General features: G+C 40.3%; 1 protein-coding gene and 1 long non-coding RNA gene across 5 annotated transcripts in view; one reads left to right on the top strand and one right to left on the bottom strand.

The window, feature by feature from the left end:
- Positions 1–20,542, bottom strand: part of LOC132993048 (uncharacterized) — a 54,417-nt gene extending 33,875 nt beyond the window's left edge. The window contains exon 1 of the long non-coding RNA XR_009676420.1: positions 20,360–20,542. This is a non-coding gene — a long non-coding RNA (uncharacterized LOC132993048). The remainder of the gene's footprint in view (positions 1–20,359) is intronic.
- Positions 1,002–12,205, top strand: LOC132993039 (NACHT, LRR and PYD domains-containing protein 12-like). 4 transcript variants are annotated; one of them, XM_061062684.1, is made up of 10 exons: positions 1,002–1,064; positions 2,615–2,756; positions 4,067–4,263; positions 4,588–6,478; positions 7,536–7,709; positions 8,546–8,719; positions 9,431–9,601; positions 9,750–9,923; positions 10,665–10,838; positions 11,777–12,205. In XM_061062684.1, the coding sequence occupies exons 2-10, from the start codon at positions 2,632–2,634 to the stop codon at positions 11,784–11,786; spliced, it is 3,090 nt and encodes a 1,029-aa protein (XP_060918667.1). In that variant the 5' UTR covers positions 1,002–1,064; positions 2,615–2,631; the 3' UTR covers positions 11,787–12,205. The 4 variants fall into 4 exon arrangements, with proteins under 4 accessions (XP_060918667.1, XP_060918666.1, XP_060918669.1 ...); XM_061062683.1 differs by having other exon boundaries at positions 4,067–4,299; XM_061062685.1 differs by lacking the exon at positions 2,615–2,756 and having other exon boundaries at positions 1,035–1,064; positions 4,067–4,299.
- Positions 20,543–20,960: the final 418 nt, after the last annotated feature.

The raw sequence follows: 20,960 nt of genomic DNA, 5'->3' as shown, positions 1-20,960 counted from the left end.
CAGGTCACATTTTGACACATAGGAGCCGGAGAAGCCACTAATTGCTGCACTGCATTGTATGGTGTACTCTGCAGAGGCATCATTAGTGTTATTAGCACAGAGTGGAAATAGGGGAAAAGTCTATTATTAGCCGAGGTGTCCACATTATCCTCCACCCTGACATCCAGAGGTTTCACAGGATATAAAGGTGTATAAAGGTATGTTCTTGATTGTTTCACTAATGTATTTTATGTCATAATCTCTCAGTGCTTGTTGTTTTTGTTGGCTTTGTTTTTTGCAGTTTTGCTCCAGAATTGTTCCTCATTATTTCTTGTAAGTGTACCTGCCTGACAGTGATCATATAAAATATCAGGATCTAATTTGGAAAATGGGGTGTATTTTATGACAGAGGGGAAGAAGGGGCTCTGCAGAGCCGCAGCACCACTTTAGTGATTTAGGCAGACGGGACAGGTGGGAGGCTCTGAATGTCCCGCAAAGTGCCTCTCTTGTCTGGGTCATTTTACACTCTGAAGGCCACCATCCATCTTGCATTCACCTGGTGATCTTTGTTCGTCTCGGGAGGACCCTCGTCTGCATACCAAACATCCCACAACACAAGAGCACCTGGAGAAAACAAAAGAAACATCTGAGATAATTATCAGCAAAAATAAGGGATGTGATTAATCCAAAATTCTGGAATATTCCACCTGAAAGGGTGACCCATGTCAATATCCATAAAAACAAGTTTGAAAAGGATGTGTTTAGTTAAATAAAGACAATTACAGGACATTCAGACTAAAATGTTTGATGAAACTTTAATTTCCAACCATCTATGCTAATGTTTATGTTGAGCTTGACCTAAAAAATGCTGTTTGTGTTAATGTGCAGGCTACGGCATCCTATGTTTAAACACTATTTAATTTCTGGTTAAATGGCAAGGGTAGAAGAAACTCCAGGCTGGTGTAACAAGTTTGCCTATAAAAAAATAATAAAACAGTGCTAAAACCGAAAGTGTTCTTTCAGTCAGAGCTCACACTCCATTTGAGTCAGAGCAGAGCAGGACAAAGAAACACATCTGAGAAGGGGTGAGTTTTAATTCCACATTATTATTATTTTACAGTCAAAATCTCTGGTTCATCAGTTAATGATGCAAGAATGGCTAAGTCACTTTTTACATAGCCAAAGCAAAGCAAAGAAAACTATGTTTGCGTTGCTCACTGAGTTTTTAAAATCCTTCCTGATTTTGAATTTGGGCAGATTCATCATTATCTCAAACATGCTCACACTAACTTACAATATATGAAAATCGTGACACATCACAGACTATAGGCTACAGGATTTCATTCAGATTATAGTGCCCAACGAAGAAATGCACCATTATGTTTTTATGTTTGATGTGAATGATGTCAATTATTGTCTTTTTTATGGCTGCAGCACGGGTTAAGAGCTCAAGACAAATTCCTCACTTTGTGAGACAATAAAGTTAAACAACGGAGCTGGCGGTTAAATTTGCAGAGAGGAAAAAACATAGGCTTCAAAAAACAAACAAACAAGTTCTGGGTGAAAAAATGTCTGGGGAGTTTTGGACAACAGTGAGAGCTGGAGGTCAGATTGTTCTGCGTCAATAGACTGTTGCGTCATGCCGCCGGTCGCCACTAGCCTAACTCTCCACTTATTAGGCTACTGACCTCCCTACTGACCTCCCTACTGACCTCCCTTGTCTCTTGTGGTTATTGTAGTGACACACGACTTCTGCCAGACCCTTTAATGACGTAATCGTCAAGATTTTAAATTCTAAATATCAGTGTATGAAATAAATCGGGGCGTGCCCGACGGTCGCCGAGAAGGTCGGGGATGTTAAGATTGGATCTTTGTCAAATAATCGGTTCCGAGCAGCCTTTAGTGGGGAACGACCCCGCGAGACCCGTCGGGACTCGGGAAGGAGGAATCGGACCCCAGATCCCACCCGATTATCCTGCAGTGTAAGCCAGGTCTAAAGAAGAGAGACTCCTCTCCCTCTGATTCTTGTTAGGCTATAGGCTACATGGACAGATATAAAGAGGATGTCAACAGACACTTGTAGGCCTGGTACACCCTTAGATAAGGATTATTGTGGTTTGAGCTCACAGTTGGTGTTACAGGTTTTCTCTCAGAATAAATAAAGATTTTCCCCAACTTTTCAAATAGGCTATGCATGAGTCATTCATGCAACTTAGTAAAATATTATACAGCTTCAGTAAAACATCTGCTGACCAAAGGTCTGTTTTATGACATGATTTGATCTCCATAAAGGGCATAAAGGACTCTGTTTAGATACGACAATGTTGGCTATGACAACATTGTTGTTAAATATTGACTTGTGGTTTTAACATTTGAGGTTTACGATTCAAACCCTTGTTATTGTCATTGTTCAGTGCAGGACTTTTGAGTCAGATGGGAAGGACGATTGTCTGAAATAAATTCTGAACAGACCAGGGTCACGCAGTGAGGTGTAGGATCATGCACTTAGGCAGACAGTAAGGTAAAGTCATTATAAATGTCACATTAGGCACCGAGATGTGGGTTCTTGACCATTTCAATTAATACATTTCCCTTTTTGCACCTCCCCTGTTTGTTTATCCATTGTCCTCTGAAGAATATTGAATTCAGAAGATGAGTGATATTGGGGACGAAGAAGAGGACAGAGCAGTGTCTCCTCCGTCCAGCTGTATCTCCATGAAGAGTGACTGCTCTAGAGCTACTCCTCTGAACTTCAATAACGGACCCTCAGCTACACAGTAAGTCAACTCCTTGTTAATTACTACATTTTTCAAGCAACATCATTCTTTTGTCATGAGGATGTGTCTGTGTTACAGTTTTAAAGCCAGTTGTCTCACAATTGAAAAGTTGACATTTTGATCTCAGCTCCTGCAGTCCACACGTCAAATTGTGTATGGGTAGAAGTAATTAAAACTGATGGACACTTTACATAGCATAATTTGCCATTAGTTTGTGAATGTAGTGTGAATGAATGAATGTGACATGTAAAATCATATTGAGTGAGCAGACTAGAAAATTATTTTATGAGTACAGTTCATTTACCATTCTATTGTATTCCACATTCTACTATTCTGAATCGATATTGTTTCACCATCAGCCAGTTTGAGCACAGCAACCAGTGGCTGGCAACTTTTTTTTTTCCTGAGCACCCTGTCCACCTTCCTTGGTACAATGATGCAGCAAGGGTCAAGTCAACTGCGCTGCTAACATTAGCTAGCTCTCAGCATTGTTAATTTATATGGCTGTGTAGGACACACTAAAGTGCTGTCTGTAGCATTTTGGATTTCACCTTCCCTGGGTACGAGGAAGCCTGACCCTGATATATGTAACATTCACGTCGGCAAAATAATCATCAAATCAAATGCCGCTACTTTATTTGAATGCATCTATGTTGTCATGTTAAAACTATTGTGCCCCCTCCCCTGTAGACACATTTAGTGTGTTCAACACATGAACAAGGTAAGCTATGCACTAAACAGCAGATGGACAATACTCTCTGGATGATGTAGAACAGTCCTACAGATTTGCAGAATGGTCATTTCATCATCTCCTCCAGGACAGTTCCAGCCTAACCTACTGTACTGTCCTGTACAACATTTCACAAAAATGTACAGAGACTGAGTAGACCTCAAACAGGTGGCCTGGGTTGAAGTCTGACCTATGGCCCCTTACGCATGCCATTCTACACTTTCTCTCCCTACTCTCTATCTAAAATAGATATATATGATAAATGTCCATAACTCTAAACACAAACTGTCCTGAGAGGAAAACTCGATCCCTGGAAAACAGTTTGAAGATAAAATGCTACGTGAGAAGTTATGGTGGAGGGCCCAAAACAGCGAAACCGTAACTCTTCTGGTAGCTTTTTTAGCTGCAAACAGTGTTACAGGTACACATTTTTTCTTTGAGTAAAGTTTGTGTATTCAGTTCAGACAATATAACAGAATTGTTTCATTTCTCCAACTTTCAAATTTCACCACCAAAACTCCAGAGTGCACCTTTGAAATATAATAATGAGTTATAATCACATTGTCCTTTATCTCCGCAGGATGACAAATGAATTTGTTTCTGTGGAGGAACCGCAGTCCAGCTGTTCTTTGTGTCTGAATGTCCTGAGAGATCTAGTTTGTACCAGCTGTGGCCACTGGTTTTGCAGACAGTGCATTGCCCCAAACTGGAACCAGTCTACTTCATTAGAAGAGCCCTCCTGTCCTCAGTGTGGAGAACAATCTGTTATAACACGAGGTCAGCAGATATCCAGTCGATTCAGCACTGTAATAAGTAAGAATGAAGCCATTGTGTATGAAACCAAGACTTTCTCATTTATTACTTTTGTTTATATGCAATGCAGTTAATATCATCGTAAAATATATAATATGGTAACATTTTAATTTAACCTGATTCTTCCTCTCGTTTTCTTCTCTCATAGCAGCACAAATTTATCATAGGGATATTTTTTTGTTATCGATTTGCTAAATATTTAATACTGAAAATTGTATATTTTGTAATTTCTTAAAAATCAGATTCCTGTTGTCAGTTAAATCTCAGGATATTTGTCTTCTCTTTTAGTGGATAGAGGTCTGCAGAAGTTAATAGAGCTACATAAGGACAGTCTGAGAAAGAGATATGAACGTGTGAATGAAGGAACCGATAAAGAAGAAAGTAGAACCCTCCTGAACACGATCTACACTGAGCTCTACATCACAGAGGGACAGAGTGAAGAGGTCAACACCCAACATGAAGTCAGACAGCTTGAGACTTCCAAGAAGAAGACTCTCCACGAGACTCCAATCAAGTGTCAGGACATCTTCAAAGCCTTACCCGACCAACAGAAACAAAAGACAGAAGCTCAACCCGACCAACAGAAACCCATCAGAGTGGTTCTGACAATCGGTGTTGCTGGCGTTGGAAAAACCTTCTCAGTGCAGAAGTTCTCTCTGGACTGGGCAGAGGGCTCAGAGAACCAAGACGTCAGTCTGGTGATCCTGCTTTCATTCAGAGAGCTGAACTTGATCAGAGATAAGCATTACAGTCTTCTTGAGCTTCTCCGTGTTTTCCATCCAACATTACAGGAGGTCACAGCAGAGACGCTCATTGACAGTAAACCTTTGTTCATCTTTGACGGTCTGGATGAAAGCAGACTTTCATTGGATTTTCAGAAGAAGAAGATCGTGTCTGATGTCACACATAAGCTATCGTTAAATGTGCTGTTAACAAACCTCATCAAGGGGAATCTGCTTCCCTCAGCTCTCATCTGGATAAGTTCTCGACCTGCAGCAGCCAATCAGATCCCTCCTTCATGTGTTGACAGGGTAACTGAAGTACAAGGCTTCACTGACGTCCAGAAGGAGGAGTACTTCAGGAAGAGGTTCAGTGATGATGAAGATCTGTCCAGCAGAATCATCTCACACATCAAGACATCCAGGAGCCTCCACATCATGTGTCTGATCCCGGTCTTCTGCTGGATCACTGCCACAGTTCTGGAGCACATGATGAGCACAGAGCAGAGAGGAGAGCTTCCCAAGACCTTAACTGATATATACTCACACTTCCTGCTGGTTCAGACAAAGAGGAAGAAGCACAAGTATGATGAGGGACATCAGATGAGTCCACATGAGCTGATGGAGGCTGACAGGGAAGGTCTTCTGAAGCTGGGGAAGCTGGCGTTTGAACATCTAAAGAAAGGAAACATCATGTTCTACAAGGAAGACCTGGAGCGTTGTGGTCTGGATGTCACAGAGGCCTCGGTGTACTCAGGAGTTTGTACAGAGATCTTCAAAACAGAGAGTGTGATCTTCCAGAAAACAGTCTACTGCTTTGTTCATCTGAGCGTTCAGGAGTTTCTGGCTGCAGTCTACATGTTCAACTGTCACACAAACAAGAACACGGGTGTAATGGAGGCTTTCCTACAAAACATCAAACTCAGGGGCTCATTTATGAATGCGTTTTTAAAGAGGATCGCAAAGCCTTTTCAAACTCCTGGTAGTTACGATTCACCCCTTGATGTCTTCCTGAGGAATGCCATGAAGAAATCCCTGAAAAGTGAAAATGGTCACCTGGACCTGTTTGTCCGCTTCCTTCATGGTCTCTCTCTGGAGTCCAACCAGAGACTCTTAGGAGACCTGTTGGGTCAGCCAGACAACAGTCCAAAAACGATCAAGATAGTCATCAACAACCTGAAGAAGATGAACAGTGAGGATATCTCTCCTGACAGAAGCATCAATATCTTCCACTGTCTGATGGAGATGAACGACCTCTCAGTCAATCAGGAGATCCAAAAGTTGCTGAAGTCAGAAAACATATCAAAAAGTAGACTCTCTGAGATCCACTGCTCTGCTCTGGCCTACATGTTGCAGATGTCAGAGGAAGTTCTGGATGAATTAAATCTGACGGAGTACAACACATCAAACCAGGGACGATTGAGACTGATTCCAGTTGTAAGGAACTGCAGACAGGCTATGTGAGTCCAGATGTGATTATTTACAGTAAAATATATAAATAAGCACTTTAAGCTCTTCAAATATAGCTTTCAGCATACAATATCTAGGTTTATGACTACAGTATTCAGCTGATTTTTTTGTTGTTGAAAGTTATCAGTTATTCATTTTGTGACAAATGTTCTTAACCAGCAGGCTCATGCACGTTCTGGGATATTTGCAATCAGAAACGCCTCCAATAAACCATTTATGGAGAAGAACAACAGAATGCCACCCAATTTTCAACCTTGAACAGTGCATTTTCAGGATCATCTGCGGCACAGCTCTCTCTAGTAAAAAAATAATTAAGCAGTGATGCTCTCCCAACAGAACAAGCTGGACCAACAGACCAGCGCACTCTATTGAAATTAGCTCTCTGCCGAGCCCGCGGCTTTGCCAACATCTGTTTCAAACTAGTCAAAATTACAAATTTAGTGTTTTGATGAAAGAAAACTCAGAACATTCATCTATGATGAGATTGATGAGATATGATGTGATTGATTAAGGCGTGCTGTAACACTGTGCTTATATTTACACACATTTCTAAACAAAAGTACAAGTTGATAAATTCCACTCATTGCATGAGAATGTTCTCATGCACTCATGCACTCATGTAAACTATAGGAGCCCAAGGGCAAGACATTAAAGAGAAAATCTATACTTCCATTTTTTTACAAACCCTCCTAAACCTCAAATACTAGTTATTGAGAAAAATGATTTATTGAAACTGGTTGCCCTTGCAGTTAGTTCTCGAGACTACAGTCCTCCAAGTGGGTGGCCCAGGTTCACCAAGACTATGCTGCTGCTTTACTGAGTTTCATCCCCCACTCTCGCTGCCTGTTTCCTACTCTGTCCCCTGTCCTATCGGAAAAAAGGCAATAGCTCAAAAATAAATCTAGAATGCAGGTATACAATACTGTGATGGGAAGTATTGTTTCACATTAACAAAAGTGACTTGAGATCAACTGAACCACTGATGTGAAAAGAAAATCTTCAAAACACAATGTGTCAAATTGTTTTGTCATTCTATTGTCATGGCAGATTTTATGACTGTGGACTATCAGAGACTCACTGTGAAGCTGTGGCCTCAGCTCTGAAGTCTAACCCCTCCCATCTGAGAGAGCTGGACCTGAGTAGAAACAACGTGCAGGATTCAGGAGTGAAGCTTCTGTCTGCTGGACTGGAGAGTCCAAACTGTAGACTAGCGAGTCTGGAGTAAGACAATGTTTCATTTATCTTCTATTATAAATATGATGTGAAAGTTGTGGTGACACTGAACTGTAGACATTAGGTTAACATTAAAATGAGCCACGTTGAGGATCTTAATGCAAACGTCAATTTCTTCAGTGGTTTTGTTCATCGAGTGGGAGAGCAATTTTAAGCTGCGCATTGCAAACCTAAAATTTACCAAGAAAAATCAAAACACTATAATACACTCTTAACCACTTGAACAGCTTTTCTGTCATGTTGTCTTTTTTAGATAAAAAAAAATACATTCCAATTACAACCGTCAGTTAATGACAAATTGATTTAGTATTTGATTGTTTCAACGCTTTATGAAACAGTTTGATGCTTAAACTGATAGAAAAGTTTTAATTCAAGAGTCTTTGATTAAATCACTTCTCCATTACAGATGTTCTCTGTTCACTTTTCTCCACAGTTTATTCTGACATATTTGGCCTCTGGAAACTTTTGGATCTTGAGTTAGATCACCAATCAGTTTGAGTTTTCATTTTTTGTTTGACTGAACAACATGAGTTCATACAGATCACTCTATTGTTTGAGGCTGCAGAGTTTAAGTAGTGAAATTACTGTAGAAAAGTTAATTGAAGAAATATCATGTTGTCATTATTATTGACTAGCGCTATTTTTCACTTTTTTATTTCATGTTTTGTAATCTGGGTCCTGTTAGGTTCCGGTGTTTGAAGTTTTTATTATGTCAACTTCTATACTGTAAGCCTTCTCAGCTCTGAACAGATAATTTCACATTGAATGATTTCATGCAGAAACATTTTCTTTTAACGCTTGTTCATTTCATCTATTTATTTCAGTTTGTGGAGCTGCGGTTTGACAGAGACCAGCTGTTCTTATCTGGCCTCAGCACTGAAGTCCAACCCCTCCCATCTCAGAGAGCTGGACCTGAGTGAGAACAAGCTGCAGGATTCAGGAATGATGCTGCTGTGTGATTTTCTGAAGAGTCCAAACTGTCGACTGGAGATTCTGAGGTCAGTTCAATTATTATCTGTTTCTATTGTAGAAGTTATGTGTGTCATTATCAAACTAACCTTGCCCATCTTCAAGTGTAGTTGACATCTATGAAGTTGTAGTTTCACTGTTCATGTTTTCTTACTTGTTCAAATTAATTATGCAGTCACCAAATCTGCTTTAAGTTGTTAAATTATATCAATGTTCCTCCTTTTTTTACACTTCTTCACAACTTTATCCAGAAGATCATGAATAAACATTTGTTTAAAGTCATTTGTTTACTTTATTAGTATTTTCTGAAGTACAAAAAAAAAGATAAATTAATTCATAATATATATTATTATAATCAACTGTTAATTCTGTTTTTTTTAGTTCTTTTTGGTGGGGAACATTTTAGATGTCATCATGCTAATCAAAATAAAATACTACTTTGTTTAAATCTTTTTGGTTCCTAATCACAAGTAATGCCTGATAAATGTTTTGATTCTCCAGAACACACACAGACACACACACACGCGCACACACACACTGACCAAAATATACTTCTTTTTTTTCAAGATTTATTTTTTCCATGTCTGTAGAAGGTTGTTGTTGTTGTGAGGATCCACTGTAACTCAGTGACTAAGTTACCTCACTCATTTGAAGGGTAATTAGGAAAATAAGTTCATATTAATGTTGACCTAAACAATTGTATTATAAAGGTCTATTTAGATGTTTCACTCTTTATTCAGATTTTGTGGCTGCAAAATGACAGAAATCAGCTCTTCTACCCTTGCCTCAGTTCTGTCCAACCCCTCCCATCTGAGAGAGCTGTATCTGAGTAACAGTATCCTGAAGGATTCAGGAGTGAAGCTTCTGTCATCTGGACTGAAGAGTCCAAACTGTAGACTGGATACCCTGGGGTCAGACACAGTTTTAAACTTCTCTGCTTCTAAGATCAATGTGAAAGTTGTGGTGCCACTAAACTGCTGAACAGATAATTTCACATTTAATGATTTAATGCAGAAACATTTTCTTTTAACGCTTGTTCATTTCGTCTGTTTTTCTCAGTTTGTGGACCTGCCGTTTGACAAAGACCAGCTGTTCTTATCTGGCCTCAGCTTTGATGTCCAACTTCTCCCATCTGAGATATCTGGAGCTGAGTGACAACATCCTGCGTGATTCAGGAGTGATGTTGCTGTGTGATTTTCTGAAGAGTCCAAACTGTAGACTGGATACTCTCGGGTCAGTTAAATTGTTATCTGTTAAAATCTATAAAGTTTAAGATTACATGCTGTTAATTTTTTTCATATTGTTAGGATTAAATCCGCTTTCATAAAAAAAAAAGATTTTTAAGAACATTGTAAAAAATGACTGCTTTAGGTTGTAAAAGCAAACTTAAGTTTCTGATTTATGTTAAATCAACGGTATGTAACTTTTTCACCTTAAAATAGTTGTTTCAAAGGTCCTACTACTAGAACAATTACTGTCCACAGGGGGCATGGTGTCTCCCTTAAGGACCTGACACACCAAGGAAATCATCGGCGTCGGTCCTAGTTGGACCGGTTGGTGAGAGTAATCTCTCTGATTGGCTGTTCGGAGGTTTCATTTATCTCCAGAAGTGTGAACGACTTTAGACTTTATAGCAGTAGTTCGCATATCAGCCTTCATCTAAAAAGCAGCCAGTTAGCCCGTCTCTGTACTGTTTGATACAAAGGCTAAGAGGAAGAGGACGGTGACAGATAAAGCTAAGAAGTATAAGCTAAATTGTATATCAAAGAAAATGTCAAAGTATAGCTATTAAGAAACTAAACTTAGGATTTCACATCTAATCACAGACTTGACTGAGGTCAGTAACATGTTGGTGTCTTTATTGACATGAACAGGTGTATGAATGTTAAGATGATTTCTGTAGAAGGCTGACATTTTAGTGATCCACAACAACAGAATGATAAAGTCACTCTACTCAATTTGATTTTTATTCAGATTGAGAAGATGCAGATTGTCAGCGATCAGCAGTTCTTCTCTGGCCTCAGCTCTGAAGTCCAACCCCTCCCATCTGAGCAGCCTGTATCTGACTGAAAACAAGCTGCAGGATTCAGGAGTGAAGCTTCTGTCTGACCTTGTGGAGAGTCCAAAGTACAGACTAGAGACTCTGGAGTAAGTAAGAGTGTTGGATTTATTCCATGCTGGTCTCTACAGTGTTGCACTAAACACAGTTAGTACTACCGGTTAAATCTTTAACCTGCACAATGTATTTTTTACTCAGTGAACTGTGAGAGGAGAAAATACGTAATGATTTTTAGTGCAAAAGAGACAAGTGATAATTGCTTTTATTTTCATCTCAAAGGCAGAGGAGGGACATCCACATACAAATGCTTATGTTCTTAAGAAAAATTTGAATTTGATTTTTTTTTTTTTACTTTAAACCCCTACATTTAAATACAGCTAACTATTCTTTCTACTCCTTAACATTTTTAAATTGGCTTGTTACTTTAGTTGTATTGCATTTCATGAGAGTTAGTAATCTTTGTATCATTGCTTGCCGTCTTTACAACATAAGGAGTGATTTCAGCCTAAATGGGAAGGGGACCCAAAGCACATTTGTTGCAAACCATCAGTTAATCTATCATGCAAGACACAGCCATCAGCTGTTCTCACACATACAGTACTGAACATTTCAAGAAAATGTCAAACAATCTGCCCCTTAAATCTTCCTGAGTTGCTTCTTCACACAAAGTTTTCCCTGCCTTGACAAAAATAAAGAAAATAAGAAATCCAAGACGACAGTGGACGCGACACCAGAATGACAGGAGTTTCTACATCAAGGGTTCCAACTGACCAGCGTCTCCTGTTTCTAATACACTAATTAAAGACAATTAACTCAAACAACCCACTTCAAAGAATCTAAACTATCCCTTAAAGGTTTAAGTCACTAATATATGAAATAGAGAGCTGAAAAGAAGTGTGCTACTTTACACAACCACTTGTGGTTTTGAGCAGGATTTAAGTCCCTGCTGGTCTTCATATTAGATATTCTGCATTACTTCTTCACAGCTGATGAGTGAGTCTGATTTTCTGTATTTTTCTGTCATCAGATGGAAGTGATATCTGTCAGAGTTTAAAAAGAGGATAATCTTTTCGGTGATGATCAAAGAGGTGGAAGCAACAGCAGCTTTTGTGGTGAGTCTGCGGTGTAACTGGGAGACTGACCTACCAATCACAACCAGTTGAGATGGATCTCAGTGCTGCAGTCTGGACTGATGAAATATCAGATCCACTGTCAGGCGCAGGAGCTGGACCTTGGACATTTTTTCTATTCTGCCAGATATTCTGAGCTCAAACTGCTTCATAACAAAATAACACTTTGATTTGGATATACCTTTTTCTGTTGTGGTGCCACCCTTTGTAAATGTAGAGTGCGGCAGGTTATTCATTAACATGTTTCTAGGGGTTTTTTCACACCCAGGTCATTTGGAGAAGTTTTTCCCAAATAAGGGGGCATTTCCCTCCTAGCCCAGTTAGTCTGGACAACCTCGCTCCTCCATATCTGTCTGACCTCCTTCACATCACCACTCCAGTCTCCCTCAGAACAAAAAAACTTAGGGCCTCTCCACCTTCTTTCAATCGAACCCTGGAGCAGTTTTTGTTTGCAGTGAGAAAGTAATCAACACAGCAACCGGCACAAATAACTAGTTCAGTTATTACTCAGTATAGCATCAAAGGACTCAACAACATCTACTGGTTCAACAACTCGTTTAGTTAATAGAATCCAGCTTGTCAAACCAGGGGAATTTGTCTTTCTCATCACTAGAACCCCCACTTTTCCGAGACTGGTCTCATACCTATTCATATTGCTGTCTGTGTTTCTCTGCCAACATTGCTCATATGTGTTACAATTTGAGGTGCTAAGTTAACCAAACGATATTGGTCTAAATGGCACACACTGTTTTTTTGTAACACATCTGTTTTGATTTTGTCAAGGATGAGCATTACTCACAATCAGGTGCGTGGCTGAGCCGATTGACAGGTGGGCGCTGTATATCTGTTTGTCGAGAGGCTTAAAGCTACACCGTTTCTGAAATGTTTTTCACAATAAAAGCTCCTGGTTCAAATGTTGCTGATGTGCTTTAATTGTGAAATAGGAAATGGGGTATTTTCAGCTGTAGCAACTTAACACAACTCAGATGTTTGAAATACAACTTACACTGCAAACCATACAGATTCACTAAGAAGCTAGAACTCCCTGAGAAGGTAACACACCATGAGTTACACATTTTTTTTATTTCCAAATGAAACTCACACTTTTCAGCAGAAAACTTAATGATTGTGATGACTCCCCTCAAATAAGCTTACACACTATTAATCAATATTATTTTGCCTCTCAGTTGAGGTTTAGTTGCAGCTGAATCAGCTTTTGAGGACAAAACCACCTTTTTTTCTATTTATGAGTTAGACAAAGAGCATTTCAGTTCTGTATTTGACTGACTAGTAGAATTTTGATTCCACCAGTCACTGTGGCAGGTAGGTGAAAAAAGGTGGAGTTTGATGATGAACAGGTATGGTGTGCAGGTTTTTTCTTTTTTTTTTAAATCAATGAACTGGTTGGAGGATGGGAAATTCTGTCCTGTGGGCATAGAGTGTGGAAAGGTGCTGAAATCGCAAGAGTTCACATGTGGTCAATTTCATGAAAAACGCAAAGCTTGCAACCTAATATTTGGGCCTCTCCACCTCAAAGTGTTGGGCTGAATATCTGTTCCAGCACATCCCTTGTCTGTAATGTAAGCTGATACTGATCCCATCCTCCAACCAGTTCATTGATTAAAAAAACCCAAAAAAAAACCTGCAGTACGCTCAGAGTTTGGAGTCCTCCACCTCTCACACCACAATCACTCAGGATGTAGTTTGACCTCCTTGATTTAGTTGTGAGATTTTCTATCTGAGGACACATTTTCTCCTCTCCTCCTTGATATGTAGCACATCAAATACCTCAGACAAATGCTCTCACTCCTTCAGCTCCTCTACACGTCTCCTTAAATTGCAAACATTGATTTTATGCAGAAATACACAAGCAGGGGCTATTATAATGTCAGTACTTATATATTTGGTAACTTTTACCACTTTCACAAGATAAGAATGGTAGACACAGAAGATATAAATCTGTTCCACAGCTCACATCCCGGCCTGCTACACCCTCTGTGCACACTGCAGCAGCTGAGCCAGAGTCGGCCATGATGGAGCTGATGGAGCATGAGTTCTAGCTCCCTGGTGGGGGCTCGGCAGCTGTGAGAAGATGAAGAAGTTTTCCAGTTAATGATGAGCTCCTCACTTCTGACAAACAGCATCAGCTACCGCAGAGCCGCACAGAGCCAGATCAGCAGTCAAAGCCGAGGTTTACTGCAGTACATCAGACTTGTTTTCAGCACAACTCTGTGTCATGAAGAGGGTTTATACACTGAAGTTACCATGACAACTCCTCCCTCTGGTCCAGCCTGGTCCAGAGAAGTAAATAGTAAATAACTGAAAAATCTCAGCCAATTTTGAAATATTGTCTTTTAAGTTTTTGTAAGTTTTCCTTTGATTATGAGTTGGGCTTGGTGATGCTTGGACATTTATTTAGAGGTGATCCAATTATAGAAAAGACTTTGTCCAGTGATTGTGTTGTCCCTTTAATAAACGTGCTGTGCAAAGTGTCGGCTACACTTGTCTATTTTACACCACAGGAGATGAATGATGGCTGATGTGGATCTACTTTTGACTGGAGCAGGTTTTATATATAATGATTCAGGTCTTGCTAAACCTACAAAGCCATCCTTTAACATCACACTCGTAGAGCCTCTCAGCCAACATTACATGTGTGCACTAACTGCCAACTATACTATACTGGGATAGGGCCACCACCTTTCAGTGACCAGTTGAAATTCATAATTTCCAGATGACAGAGCCTCTGCTTCCTCCTCTGATTCTAAAACTTCAGAAAACTTAAACTTACGTGTACTTTATAGAGCTACACAGATTGTCTGTGTGTGTGTGTGTGTGTGTGTCTGCGTGTGTGAGTGTGTGTGTGTGTGTGTGTGTGTGTGTATGTGTGTGTGCGCGTGTGTGAGTGCGTGTGTGTGTGTGTATGTGTGTGTGGGGCCAGGCATATGTCAAATATGACTTGATAGACCAAACACACACACAGACATCAAACACACACACAGACACAAACACAGACACAAACACACACACAGACATCAAACACAAACACAGACACAAACACAGACACAAACACACACACAAACATCAAACACAAACACAGACACAAACACACACACAAACATCAAACACACACACAGACATCAAACACACACACAGACATCAAACACACACACAGACACAAACACACACACAGACATCAAACACACACACAGACACAAACACACACACACACAGACACAAACACACACAGAGACACAAACACACACACGTGCGCACACACACACACACACACACACACACACACACACACACACACACACACACACACACACACACACACACACACACACACACACACACACACACACACACACACACACACAGTAACCATGAATTTTACAAACAGCCTAATGAGCTGTATTTTGATCCAGGTTTTTTCTTATTCAGAATCCTCTTAAATGTGTCAGTATTCTTATGTTGACTCCTGACTTCTGTTTCCTAGATGCTGATTTCTATGCCAACTTCCAGAGGCTCTAAAGTAGGTTTTTAGTAAGTGCGACCTCAGTTACCATAGAAACCTATCCCTCCAGACTGACCTGTTCCTGTCAGTGTTACAGTCAGTCTGTCCCGACTTCCTCCCTCACAGTTCATCTTTACCACTCAGCTGTGAACATGAGCCCATATGCTGTACCTATTGTGAGCTCAAAATCTAACACCAGTCATTAGTCTCTCTCAGGTGCCTACAACATGGTCTTAAGACTCAGGGTATTACTTTTGAAGTGAAATTATATCAGTTTAAAAACGCATTATCTGTTTTGACACATGGCTTTATTCCTGCGGTCAGAAGCATATTCACAGTTTGTTCTCTTAAAAACCACTCAAAAAGACAAACATGGAGTAATAATTCTGCTCTTTTCTTATATATGAAGGCTGTTTTGTATCTCATACAAACCAAAGAAAAGAATGCAGAAACACGTGTTCTTTGTTTAAAATGAGTGGACGTTTCTGTATCACAACTTTCATACATGAAACAATAAGGACACCACATGATAATAAAAGCTAGATAAGACACGTAAAAATAAATATAAAGAAGAACAAAAATGATAAGATGCAAAACAAAACTGACTGAATATTAATGCCAGTAGTAAAAGTAAAAAAGAGAGCACAGAGAATTCATAAAATCTAGTAAAACACCACATTTAAGTAATTAAGCAACCTATGTATCAGGAAAGTCCTCTCTTGGTAAAGGCTAAATTGAAGAGAGTTTTAGGTGTCTTTAAAAAAAAAAGTATTTAGCAAGCTGGCTGTCCTGATACCTACAGGAGATGTGTTTAACAGCTTCAGGCTGATGTTGATGAATGCTGAGTCCTCACTTTTCTCTTTGCCGTATGCTGGGACTCTCCAATAAAGCAGCAGATGATTGTCGTGTTCCTGGAGGCAAATAGTCAACAAATTACCTGGCAGGGATCCCGTCTGATATTAGCAATTTAAAGTCTGGGTTGCATCTAGTCTAGTGCATCTTGTATACTCAATTACAGCACTTACTTCGCTACGTATTTACCATTTCAGATATCACATTATTTGTGTACAGAGTTGGAGCCTATATGATTTTAAGGAGATTATCGCAACAAAACCGAGCTACCAGTGTGAGCACTCGCTGCTGAAAACAATCCTCTGCTTTTTTCATTGCAGTGATGGCATCTGATAACTTTTTAGTTAAAGGTTCAGATCAATCCTTGTCCTGTTTTTAGGCCCCTTCAAAGCTGTTTTCACTCGAGCACTCTCGACAATCTCGGAAAACAATTAGGACAGCCCGGCCCTGAAATCTTCCAGAGTTGCTTATCAGTATATATGTCCCTCACAGTGTGAAGTTTTCTCTGTCAGGCGTGATGTGAGGGGTCATTAGGAGTCTGACATTCCTAATATGACATAAAAAAAAGAAATCCGGACACTCTAATAACAGTTTCTTGCCTGTATATCAGTGTTACTATATTTGGATGTATTCACAGTATCACAGAATGAGTTCAAAAGAACATAATGGCGAGCAGAAAGGAATATGAAGCAGCTTCATTATGGGCGTGTGTCATTTTCATGAACATTTCCTGGTTCACATATTGGCTCACCGCTTCCTTGCGTGGAAATTTAACTAGGGGGGCTGTCAAGAAAAAAATCCAAGACAATTCTGGGTGAAATACGGCTGTTTGCATTCACACATGCAGTGTGTCAACACTGTAAACCTGACTTCTCTGAGCTTCCTTCATGAAGCGTCCGCTGGTCATTTTCAGCCTGATCCCCTTTTCTATTTCTGTAAATACTTCACTGACTTTGTCCAAGCCTGCAATGACACAATGTTGTATAGGATGACAATTAGGTTCATGTTGCTGCACATCACCCTGGGAAACGTGTTGTCAGATTTACAGGCTAGAAGCTACATTCAGTGTGACCTTGGATCTGCCCCCCCAAGGATCTCTCAGATGAGGGAGAGCTGTCAAAGCTTATTGATTAAGCTCCCCCCCAGGGAGGTGTCCTCCTGTCACGCTCGTGTCATCACTTCCTGGCCTGTTAGACTGTAAATAACAGAGAGACGATATGTTAGCTCATTAATGGTAGCTCATGGTTGAACTGAGTGTAGACGGGTTCAACCGAGGGAAGAGAAAACCGTGTCGCTTTTCCAAATGATTGGTGATGACTGGTTACCCGGAGCCACCACTGTTGGTGGCTAACCATTCATGAACTGTTACATAAAGAGTCGGTGTTCCACTAAAGTCATAATTGTGAAAATGAACACCAGACTTTTGCACATTTTAACAATGCATGAATAATGAAAGGCATGCATAATTCAGAGCACAGCTACAATGGTTCAAACTTTTTAAACAGTGAAACATTTTAAAGCCAGAAAAAAAAAACAAAAAAAAAACAACCTACCAGCAGGCCGTGTTTTGTTATCACAGTTTGTTTGAGTGTTGCATTTTGGATTTGCCTGGAAAACATCTCCGGACACTTTTAGCAGCACTGTGTGAGCTGACCTGGAGTCAGGGCTCTTAAGCTGATGTTGATGTTATGCAGAAAGTCCATGTAATCATAGAGATCCACCTACCCGCAGAGCACTTGGATGAGTTCCATCTGCCAACGTTTCAACGAGACAGCGGCAGAGAGGTCAGTCCAACACTCCAAGGTGCACATTGCATGCAGACATAAATGGGAAATTTGACTATATTACAGGGAAACTATAATATAAATAACAACTCTCAAAATAGGAGGTACATTTTGCAAATTGGAAATTTTGCAACCTTTTAAAAATTGAGGCCAAAAACTTTATATTCAGATGAACAACAATTCTCAACCTCCTCCCATTGTGCAAAGATGAGGCCAAAATACCTCTGAAACTTGAGCTGGCATATTGTGCAATTAGAGCCAGAGTCTTTGCAATAGGGATTAGCTGATCGTGTTGCAGCGCAACTGAAAACTCTGTATTGTGTATTACAACTGCTCGATTCACTGCTCAAAGCATGCTGGGATACCGAGCATGAACCTAGCTTGCAGTGTCTCTTTCTGAACAACCTTTCTCCCTCATTATGTAAAAATTAGATATACAAAAGAAAACAAAATATGTGAGGTTCTGGTTTGTTTGAGAAGACTCTTAAATTCTAGAAAACGCGTGACAAGCCAGTGGTCGTTTGAGCTGTAATGTGGTGCACACAGCGCTGTAGGAGCTGCAATAGTCAACAGAGCTGTCAATCATGTCACCTTTTCAAAGCATTCAATAACTAAAAAGACTTCTTGAACACAAATAGTAATAACTAGCCTTTCTGATGAAACCATGTTTGAGACAAATGTGTATGACATGTATTTGGATTTTTTATTTTGACCCAGGTACCATCTGGTAACATGGAGGAGGCAGGCTTTATGAGCTATTCTGCAGCTAGTCAGCTAAATATTTTGGCCATGGTTCAGAGGAGGTGTTGCACAGAAGAGACCAGTATGTTCAGAGGAGACATAATTCATCAATCGCTCTCTCTCTCTCTCTCTCTCTCCCTTCCTGTCTCTCTCTCCCTCTCTCTCTGACCTTAATCAACCAATCATCCTGCTGCTGTCAAACTTTAAATCTGTTCCCCTAACTGCTCTTGGCCTCACTACCACTTCCATCTTTCCAATAACGTCCCACTCTTAATGAAGTCTCTCCTGACTGAATTATTATACAATGTTATTTAGTTTTAAAATGCCTGCAACTGCATTTACCAATGTTTTCTTTCTTGGTTGCCCAGGAGAGTCCACTTTACTTCTGATTTATAGTCTCGGCCTTTGCTAGTGTCGCTGTATGACTTCTGATTACCAAATGGAACTTCTGAGCTCAACATAACTAATGGGGCAATTTAGATCATTTTCAGCCATGAATATCTGTATGTGTCTGAGTAGTGTAGTAGTTCAAGTGTTGAGTGTGAAAAACGTCTGCAGCCATTTGAGAGGTTTTCTGTGTCTCTGTCCACAATTTGACGCCGTTGTTGGCCTATTAAACGATGCAAGCTATTGCAGCTTAGATATTTAGAATCTGCCTGACTTGTTTCGCAAATACACTGCTAATATTGGACATGGGTTCCCAACCTGGGGTCTGGGGACCTTAAGGGGGGGGGGGGGGGGGGGGGCAAAGGTGTCAGGTGTCTCTGATGTACGTCACTTTGGATAAAAGTGTCTGCTAAGTGGATTGTAGAATTGTAGGTGGGTTTCATGATTATCTGCTTTGAGGTTCTAAAATTAAATTGCACATATTAACCACAATCATGATAAAACACATTCTAGATAGTTTATATCAAGATATTTTGGTAAGAACAAATGTGTATGGCTTATTCTGTTGGGATTTCATCAATGTAAACAATACAAATATATTATGTGAATTTTTGACAGCAATCCATAATTTTTTTGTGTGGAGCAAAGTAAAGCATTTAGTGTGGCTTGTAAGTAAAGGGGGCTTCACAGTTGGAGAAATCTCCTGAAAAACTCAGGATATTACCCAGAAGGATCTGTATATGTGAACACAAACAGCCACATTTTTTGCTCGGACTTAGCCAGGAGTTTTTCCTGCCAGACCCCTTGTATTTTTTCCGCAGCAAGTCAGAGTGAGCTGATGTGAGAACGTCACAGGATATTCTCCGGAGAAATCACCTCGAGCCAATAGGAGGGGGAGTGACGTTTATATACTGTGTCTTCTGCATGGTACATAGTGTCTGGAGCAGTTCTCCCTTTATTATCTAGACATTATCCGGAGTTTATGTGAACAAGGCTTTAGATAATCGAGAACAAACATGGCGCCCCAAAAGACAGAGGATGATTTGACTGTTTTTTCAATGATTCAATTTTTAATTGTATTATTGTCTCTTTTGGTCTTTCCCTCTTTCCCACTGTCTTGACCCATCGTTAACAACGGCTGGCTGTTAACTTTGAGTTCACTTTTCTTCTCAAGGTTTCTATTAGAGCGCGGTCACACTGGCCATCCGTACCGTGCCCAAGCACGCTTCAACCCTAAAGTCCAGTTCGTTTGACCAGTGTGACCGCTCCGTATCGTGCTCAGGTACGGTACACTTCCTTGGCTTTGGCACACTTCAGAGAGGTGTGCTTCAGCACGGTACACTTCATGCACGAGCACAAGCATGCGGGTACACAACGCTGACAGCCAGCGCGCGGACTTGGCCGCACGTCTATTTAATTTTTTTATTTATTTATTGCTGTGTCTGATTAAAATGGCTTAAAATAAGCTGTAAAGTCAGTAAAGTAGCTGTCATGCTCTCTGTGTTTTTCTCTGATGTGTAGACCCGGACTCGACTGCGCGTCTCTCTCTCTCTCTCTCTCTCTCTCTCTCGTCTGCCTGTTTGTAAACTGAGCATGCTTCATAATAACATAAAGCGTGCATGTGTTGTATTATGACGTTATGTACAACAGGTCTTAAGCACGGTTAGTCCTGTGTAGTGTGACCGCGGGCCGCGCCAATCGTGCTTGGGTACAGCACGGTACAGATGACCAGTGTGACCGCGCCCTAAACGTCAAAAGGAAGTTTTTCCCTTCCTGTTTCCAAATGCTTAGCTCATT

The sequence above is a fragment of the Labrus mixtus genome, chromosome 18 (assembly GCF_963584025.1).
Source record: "Labrus mixtus chromosome 18, fLabMix1.1, whole genome shotgun sequence".
Classification (NCBI taxonomy): Eukaryota; Metazoa; Chordata; class Actinopteri; order Labriformes; family Labridae; genus Labrus; species Labrus mixtus.
The sequence above is the reverse complement of the archived record's forward strand: the minus strand, read 5'-3'. Positions and strand labels throughout refer to the sequence as shown.